This window comes from Diadema antillarum, unplaced genomic scaffold (genome assembly GCF_040938485.1).
Source record: "Diadema antillarum isolate AM-2024a unplaced genomic scaffold, OU_Dant_1.0 seq00000197_RagTag, whole genome shotgun sequence".
Taxonomy (NCBI): domain Eukaryota; kingdom Metazoa; phylum Echinodermata; class Echinoidea; order Diadematoida; family Diadematidae; genus Diadema; species Diadema antillarum.
Genome location: NW_027271259.1, coordinates 1,145,120 through 1,155,055, shown reverse-complemented (window position 1 = coordinate 1,155,055; position 9,936 = coordinate 1,145,120). Strand labels below are relative to the sequence as shown.

The following is a 9,936-nucleotide window of genomic DNA, read 5'->3' as shown; positions in this document are numbered from 1 at the left end:
TTAGCGGTAAATTTTATAACCCTTGATGCTGATTGGCTGTGACGCCTAATTTTGACGGTAGTTACCATTGAAATTCAGTGGTAAGTTTTATGCAACGGGCCACTGGTTTATATATATATAACACAGTGCTTATATAGCGCATATCACTACCGTGGTGTCTCTATGCGCTTTAAGGAGAGGGATGAAGTAGAAAGAAGAAATGCAGTGTACAATATGTGTACCATAAATGCAGAACCAAACTCATTCATAATACTTTTTGAACAGTTTAGTCCATTGACGTCACTTATATATATATATATATATATTAGATAATTACATGTATATCATAATGTAATAACTTTTTTTACTTTCACTTGTCCCGGCGATGGAGTCGTGTGTTCACTGACCTCTCTTCTCTTCTCCTCCTTTCTCCTCGTTTCTGGTTGTTGTAATGTTATTGTGCTCTTGTTCCTGTTACAATATGAGATCCTTTCTTATTGCTTTTATTTCTTTTCATATTTGTTTTGCTCGATATTGCGTGACAACTTGTGTGTACTGCATGTGTGTTGTTTTGTCACCGCATTGACGAGGTATACACGTATTGTAATGAGCAATGTCCTTACCATAGCATTGTGTTATTCTATATATGTTTATATTTCCTTACACCTTACGAGAACCGTTTATGGTATGTGTCCCTTTATCATTAATTAGATATGTTTACTGTTTATACAGTGTAGGTTTTTTCCCCCAATTATCTACGATTTACAGGCTTTGCTTCCTACTAATATAATTTAGATCACTCTTTTCCAACGCTTTACATGTATTGTACTCTTGGTTTCTATTCCAAATAAGGTGTATACTTGTTTTAATTATCTGCATGTTTTGTTTTTCATATGTCTTGATCTGTATATTTCAAAAAGTCAAATTACTCAATATTAGATATACACTGACAAATTCATATTTTGTATTAAATGTATGCATATACGTGTTGTTGATGTGTTGATGGAAATACAAAATGAGACAATACCTCAGATCTGGTTTGAGGAGGGAGATTCACAGTAAAAAGAGAGACAATCACAGTGTATGTTCAAACAACCACACACCCATAACCACACACACACACACACACACACACACACACACACACACACACACACACACACACACACACACAACACACATGCACGTACAAACTCGAACCACGACACTTCTTATAGAAGCTTCTCGCTTAAAACTTGCTGATCTGTTTCACTCATTTAATCTATCCCTGCAAATATGAGTTATAAAATCATTTTTATATTCACACAAGTATGAACGCAGTGTAATGACGTGATCATCTTCAGTATTGCATGGACATTACAGGAAATGTCTCTCAACAGAACGATGTGACACAAAAAAAAAAAATGAAAATAATTTGTCCAACAAAGCAAACACACTGGTAACTATGTATTGGCACAAAGGATCAAGTTGATTGAAGTTGGGACCTAGATGTCACTAATAAAATCATATGTGTGCTGCTGCACATTAACTCTCAACATTGAATTCTTTGGAAAACTACAATGTATGACACAAAAAAGAAAGAAAGATAAAACCCTGTATCACAATCAAAGAGATCTCAACTATCACAATCAAAGAGATCTCAGCATAAACGTTCTTCTGAAAGATCAAATTGTACCAAACATGCAAATCATTCGCACTAGATAGGCATGCATAAATAATTACATAGAAGAGATCTAACACTCCAATGTATCAAATGAGATAATATATGATTGTAAAGCATGTTCATATTTTGTATATAAAACCTCAAAACCTACCTTCATGCAAACGTTATATCTAAAGCACACAGGAATTGTGTCTTGCAAGTGATAATGAAAGTTTACCACTAAGACTATTATAGTGTAATACATTCACTAGTCACAAGACTATAGCAATGTGAATCAATTATTACTGCAATCTGATTTTAAAATGTTTACAGCATAAGTAAAACAGTTTTTAATGCATCTCACTAAAACTTGTAAGTTATCAAAGTGATAAAGAATACAGGTACGTGTACTCTAGTCCTGTTTTCATGTAAAAAGTGGTATAACGAGCACGCTTTTCAACATGTTGCATTAACTTGGCATGCCTACACAAAGATCAATATTTCATTTCTAATCACTGCTTATATCTAGGTGGTATAAAAGTTGCATTCTTTCGAACTTGAATACCTGGATGAATGCAAAGTTGCACTTATACATCGTGCATGCAATGAATTCAATATACAGTACAAGGTGACTAAGAATGGAATGTACGGACTGGTGAGTAAAGAGCAATTTATTGTTACACGTTTTCTGTTTTTATAGCAATTGTATCACCCAGGGAGGTGTTAGAGGAGAGGAATCTCTTCGAAATTTTAAGAAAATTTATGCGTAGGTTCAATAGCATGACCATTGAATGCTTTACATGGCTTGTATGTTTTTTCATGCTCCAATCCACTCTTCCATACAGTTTGGATATGGAGACCAACCTTAGAGGTTCTTGATTTCAACAATTTTAAACTGTACAGGGTCTTTCAGAGAAATAGGGAACAAACCTGAATGGAACTTGGTGGCAATGTAATGCAGAACAAATCTTTCCCGTTTTTCTTCAAATCTTCTTGTTACTAATGCCTCAGGACAGGCGGGAAAACAAGACACTCTAAATGTCACAAAAAGTTAACATTTAACCATCTTATGAACATTTGAGCATGATTCTGTTAACCAAGTTTGGCACCAAAATGTTGAATCTCTAGGATTAAGAAATTGGTTAGTGCGTGTTTCTTTGTGTGTCCTGTGCACACAAAATACTTGCTGCCAAAAATATTGATAGGGACAGCGAACTACTGATCCCTAGGTTTGCTATTAGTGAGGAATGAAGCATAATTAAACATAAATGCTCTCTTTTGTCAAAGCAATATATATCAGAACCTGCAATAAAGCGTATTGTAACTTGAGCATGGGCACAAAGGAGAGATTCTTAATACTTTTCCTTCTCTAACACCTCCCTGACCATACTTCACGAAAAATGCTGCAGGAGGGTACATGTATAAAACATGTTAATGTCTTGGAAGACAATTCACATGGGTTCTAGTGGGATTTATTCAACTCACAGATCAAGTTTAGCCTCACTCTCATTGGTAGGAGACTGGAGGACACCGACCATTTTGCTTGCTCTTGTATTACCCTTATACTTGACTTAATGTTGACTAGTGAAACCTCTTCTAATTGACAATTACTGTGTCATATCCCGTTTCTTACTAAATCAGGGTACAAATACAAGGACCTAAAAATTCACCCCATTGTAAAATGGTTTTGTACGGCTGACCTCATTATAACAAGATTCCACTGTACTTCCTTTCCTCTTCACAAGATTCAAATGGACTTGTGTCCATAGTTATAACACTTGTTGACTTCAGGCCAAAGCCTTTGAATCTAAAGGCTTAGGTCGTCATGTAGGAGTCACTAGTTTATCTATAGTTATATAGATATACATTTGTATAGTGCAAGATACGAGGTGTTCACAAGGACAGCCCCTTTTGTTAAGGCTTCCATTGCACCTGCAGTATGTATCGCAAGACAAGTGGTGACAAGCGCCATCATTTTAAACATGTCTTTTCATACAAAGAATCACAGTCATGCTATGCTACCAACTTTACAAGGTAAAAACAAAAATAACACTCATGTAAAATAGAGTACACAAATACTGACAAACAAAATCTCCAACACTTAAAGTTATTCATATTTTTTTTACAATGAACCAGAGTTGCTAGGTTACAGAAATCGCCATAATTCTTTTTTTCTACTACAGTTATACAAAGTACATCAAATCAATATCGAAAACACACACACACACACACATTCATCTTGTTTTGATGCTTAGAATGTGTAGCTAATGAGAAATGTGATATTTATTCCTACTATACAAAAGAGCTCAGAGTAAGAATTTCAAAGGCACATCAGTCCAATCATTGTAAATTGCTGAAAGTCTTTCTTGCACACAAACACACGCACACATACACACACATTCACATGTATTCAAAACTATATTTGGTGTTTCTACACGTTATATGCAATGTTGCACCATCAGTGCTTGAAGAATCTTCCCCGTTCTTACCCAGGTAGCAACAAGATGCAGTAATTACCTTTATAGTTTGCCTATGCTACACACAGTTGGTTCAAAGGAACAATCAACGATTGAAAAGGTCTTGGTAATTGATAAATCTTACTGACTTTGTCTTTGTTTTGTTTTGTTTCTACACTAATCTAATCTCTGACTCATAGAACAAAAGTTATCTTTATGCTTTTAAGCTACTCTCTTTGTAAAGAATAAATTCAAATGTCTGCCTGTGTACATGTACTCTTTTTTCTAAACAATCAAACTCCATCACCTTGCAATAAAGAGATTGTCCTGCGATTGTCTCAACTATGCGACCAGTAACAAAAACAAATAAACAAATAGACACACAAACAAACAAAAGGAAATTAATGTGCAAGGGATGATCTATTGTAGACCACTTGGGATTGTCAACATGTACAGCTGAGATAGTGCATGCTTGTTGCACTGAATAACCTGGTATGGTATATCAAAGCAGATTTGATGCTCACGTGAACAGATTGTCCCGCGACAGATGGGAAGGGAACGATTGATAAGAATACAGCAACTACATGTAAGGCACATAATTAACAATCCTGAAATCAGAATCAACTAGTTAAGGGTTGTACGAGGATGATCAGATTCAAATGCAGCAAAATACATATTTGCAAACAGTATGATCTTTATATGCATAATTATTTCAATATGGATCTGCGATGAAATCTTCAAAATAAAGAAATCCATGTTCCTGGCTCAACACAAAGTTTGGAGCATGAAGTCTGTCGTTACACACGTATTAGCCCATATCAACAGGGGCCGGGGGAAAGAGGGGGGATCATTAGCTCTTGACCCCTGCAGGCCCCCCTCCCTCACCGCCCCCCCCAAAAAAAAAAACACAAACAAACAAACAAACAAACAAAACAACACAACACATTACCCAGCCACAGAACAAAACTGTAGAATATCTCAGGGAGAAGTACTGCAAGAATGATTTGAAGCTGTCGATATGGATATTGTGCTACTTGAGATAAAAATTTGTGCCAATTTTGCTGTAACCGACAAACTTTAACTTTGATGAACCCATATGGAACTTATGGCATCGCTGAAATTAGTGAATATCTTCTGCGTGGATACGTAATAGGGTATTCAATCTGATTTTTCATTTACAAGAACAATTCTAAAAATCATCACATTTCACCAGCACGTGTCCATCACATACTCTGACAGTTAAACAGATAGTCTATGTACTGTTGAAAAGTGGAAACTTTCAGTATTTCCATACTGCAAATTATTTCACATTTACAGTGTTTTGGCTGCAGGGATAGACAGCTTGCTTCTTGAAAGACAATGAGAAACAGAAAGGGTGTGTTCTGCATCGGCCATACAAGTCTTATTACACTCACTTGTATGCAAAAAAAATTATGAGAAGACTTGATAACAATTGTCATATCTGATAATCATCGTGTGCTCAGAAGAAAGACATAACGCATACAATTTAAGGAAGATGTGCCTAGAAGAAAAACACCAGCACATATGAGGTCCATGGACCCCATCAGCATTCCCATTGTTCTTTAAAGGACAAGTTCACCTTCATAGACATGTGGATTGAGTGAATGCAACAATATTAGTAGAACACATCAGTGAGAGATTGAGCAAAATCGGACAATCTGTTAAAAAGTTATGAATTTTTAAAGTTTCTGCTCAGTCACGGCTTGATGAGAAGACTACTATAGCTTGTGATGTCACATGAGTACAACGATATAAAGAAAGAAAATTCAACATATTTTCACTTTTCTCACATAACAAAAGAATACTCAACTTCTCTCTTTCAGAAGGCAGGGGGCATAATATTACCCTTAACATACGTCAGTAACAAGTCAAAGAAATGTGCACTTTGTTCAAATAGTAAAGTTTTGTGAAATTCTCTTATCATTTTCTATATATCGTTGTACGCATGTGACGTCATACACTGTAGTAGTCTTCTCATCCAGCAGTGACTGCGCAGATCCTTCAAAAATTCATAACTTTTGAACGGATTGTCCGATTTTCGCCAAACTTTCACTGATGTGTTCTACTAATATTGTTGCATTTACTGAAACCACATGTATATGAAGGTGGACTTGTCCTTTAAAGGGAAAGTAAACCCAAAGAGCAATGTGGATTGAGTGAAAGCAGTAATATTAGTAGAACACATCAGTGAAAGTTTGAGGAAAATCGGGCAATCGATGCAAAAGTTATGAATTTTTAAAGTTTTGGTGTTGCAACTGCTGGGTAAGGAGACCACTAGAGGTTATGACGTATGAGTGGACTACAATATAAAGAAAATAAAAAGGGAATTCAATAAAAATTCATTTTTCATGAAAATTACACATTCCATCTGCTTGATACTGACATATGTTAGGGGTAGCACTTATTCCCCCTGCTTTCTGAAAGCGGTTAGTCAAGAACTCTTTCATTTTGCTAGAAAAGTGAATTTTTGTGGAATTCCTTTCATATTTTCTTTATATTGTGGTCCTCTCATACGTCATAACCTCTAGTAGTCTCCTCATCCAGCGGTTCCAACACCAAAACTTTAAAAATTCATAACTTTTGCATCGATTGTCCGATTTTCCTCAAACTTTTACTGATGTGTTCTACTAATGTTACTGCTTTTACCCAATCCACATTGCTCTTTGGGTTTGTGTTCCCTTTAAAGAACACCTTCCTTGATTTGTTCTTTTGGTGCACACAACAATGTAGGATCACAAACGGGTGATCAATCAAAGCATAATAGGGATACAACTGGAACTTTAATACTGACAACTTCATCAATACACACGTGAAGGATGCCATAACAAATGTCATCACTTTCTGATTCCTGATTTTTTTTTCTTTTTTCTTTTTTTTGGGGGGGTCAAAATAGGACTGCCCTGCAGAACTATCTGACTTTGACTTACAAAGCTTTCTCTGATTCAAATACCAAATAAAATCATCTCTTCTTTTATCCCCAAATCTTCCCTGATAATCTGCATGCAGCTAACAAGCTCTCTCTCTCTCTCTCTATCCCTCATCCTCACAGCTGTAATTTCACGTATAACATTCCCCGACGCCTCGTGATTGTCGACAGAATACACAATAAACATGGGAATCACAGTTTTTGCACTCATAAAAAAATAGACTATTTCAATAAAGATGATAAGGTAGAAACACAATTTCTCTCTTATTGCATATATCTCACTGAATTACCTACAGTCGCCAAATAGATTGAAATTACACAACAAAAAGGAGATGGGCAGACGATGAACAAGCATCATAACTTGATTTTGCCAGACTGAATGTCAGCATACACAGCAGGAGTGATCTCTTCGTATTTCCCTGCCCGCGCATTGAGATAGAAGAGCTTGTCTTTGACCTGATGTACGTTGAAGCCCTCATTCCTGATCTGCACCTTTTTGATTTTGAAGGTTCCTGAAAGGCAAACAGAACACACAAAATTATGAGAATAATGAAAATACACAAGAATGAATGAAAAAATCATTATCATAACTTTACTTCGTCTGTTGAGAATGAGAAGGGCTTTAAGTCTTCTCGAACACTATGGGTTTTGTGGTCACTTAACGCCCTTATCATTCTCAACCGACGGCTTGCACTAACAAATACAAAAATTGGGAAGACTATATTTTTCTTCTCTCTTTTCCAAGAGTAAGTATTCAAAATGAGTTTACAGTTCCTACTCTCTCCATATTCTTCCAATATGAATGCTTTTCTAGTTAAAAGACTCTTAACTCCATCAGATGTGTGAAGATAAACAAGCATGCCTGAAAAAAGAAGAGTCACCGATGATCCTGCACCAGCTCGTTATGCTGCATTTTCTCTTGAAATAAGTTATGACTAATTTGACACATCTACTACTAATCCTATAGTACTAATAATGACAATGACCATTTCTATACTGATACATAAGCTAACAATACATACTTATAACATCAATCAAAATGATATACAGTGCGTATCCCAAAAAAAAAGCAACAAGATTTGATTTCAAATTTGTGAAGATTGTGTTAATTTTACACCAAAGTGAGTAGCATTATCTTAAAACCACATATCTCCTCTTTCTAATAATATCTGATTTATTCATACACGGTCATGGATGGCCGAGTAATCATTCTTTTTGGACAATGGGTCAAATTGGACTTGGGACCAAGTTTAGGTACTGCAAGAATCAATGCACCTGAATAGAAAAATAACTAAACAAATGGAATAATGAAATTAATCTTAATGATATTAATGATCACAATTAATGAAATTGACGAAATTTATGATTGCAACTTTGTCTTTTTTCGGATACTAGTATCTCTTTTTAACATTACATTCCATGCCCCTCAACATGACCACCATTCCTTTCCACACAGAGATTAGCTCTTTTCTCCATCTCACACACAGCCCTGCGAATCACTGGGGCTTGGTGGCGTAGAGCTTCAAACTCATCAGTGATTCTTTGTCTCAAAGTTGCAATGTCAGGTGGAGGGGTAATGAACACTTTGCTCCTGGGATAACCCCAAAGAAAAAATTCACAAGTCAGATCCGGAGATCATGGTGGCCACTCCACATCATGATACAAGGCAATCACCCAATTTCCAAATACCTCAGCCAATCTGTTTCTTACTGCAACTAGTCGATGGGCTGGTGCGCTATCCTGTGCCCACCATGGGCATCTGAACACATCCCATTGTTGCACAGAAAAATTTTCCATTAATTCAGGAATCACATTTTCATTTAAAATTTGTAAGTATCCATTTCCGTTCATGTTGTTTTCAAAGAAGAAGGGCCCTAGGAGCAAACCGTTTCCACAAAGTCCAGCCCAGACATTCAGCTTTTCTCTACGAAAATCGACGTCATAGTTAAATGCAGAAACTGAAACCTGGTCCCAAGTCCGATTTGACCCATTGTCCAAAAGAATGATTACTCAGCCATCCATGACCGTGTATGAATATTAAAATAAGATATCATTAGAAAGAGGAGATTCTTGCAGTACCTAAACTTGGTTCCAAGTCCAATTTGTACATATAAACATTTTTTTTTTAATGATTCTGTTCCAATTATGTGGTGATTTCAGAAGTTTGTGGGAAATGAGTTAATGTTGACTCTTTGTGTGCCCAGGCACATACAATGCAGCTTTTATTTGTCAAGCTTTTTTTTCCATAAGCATTCAGTAATTAATACCACCTTGATCTTTGTGTAAAGTTAGCCAGCCCACTCAGGTGTAGCAATTTGCCTCAGTCCAACAGAAGCACAATGGTGACTCAGTACAGATTACGAAGAATACGTAATCTCTTTTATTAGGACCACTTTGCTTTACTTTGTTTTTGTATATTTCTGCCATTTCAAAACCAATTTTTATCACATTAATAAATTGTTAATTTTTCTAAGAATTGTACGCTCTCTAATGTTTCGAAAAAAGTGGTTTCTAATTATCTCACAAAATTTCAAATCTGAATCACCATCTCAACCAAAGCTACATCATCCGTTTGAGTTACTCCCATACCTGTTGTGTCCATCTTTGAAAGCATGCGCAGGAAAAGCGGCACGGAGTAACTGGGAAGGTTGGCCTTCAGTTTGGGATATAGGGCCGAAACATTGAGTGAGTTGTTGGGGTCTACGATCGCTGCCATGCCTGCACGCCCTTCCGCCCCTGGAGAGAAAAAAATAAATGACGGAAAATAAGAATGAAAATGATACACTATTAGCTACTTTTAAATGAGAACAATATAAACGAGAATAACATTATGACAATAACAATGCCTCATCGGCCGTAATCTGGCAGAACTGCGTATCTCCTTTCACACATTACGCCAGAAATCGGGTTTA

At 36.3% G+C, this 9,936-nt stretch overlaps 1 protein-coding gene across 1 annotated transcript in view; it reads right to left on the bottom strand.

Moving 5' to 3' along the window:
* Positions 1–7,140: 7,140 nt before the first annotated feature.
* LOC139728757 (long-chain fatty acid transport protein 4-like) overlaps positions 7,141–9,936 on the bottom strand; it is a 35,334-nt gene continuing 32,538 nt past the window's right edge. The window contains exons 11-12 of the mRNA XM_071639699.1: positions 9,614–9,760; positions 7,141–7,536 (exon numbers count right to left, since the gene is read on the bottom strand). Coding sequence (XP_071495800.1) covers positions 7,379–7,536; positions 9,614–9,760 — 305 coding nt within the window. The 3' untranslated portion in view covers positions 7,141–7,378. The remainder of the gene's footprint in view (positions 7,537–9,613; positions 9,761–9,936) is intronic.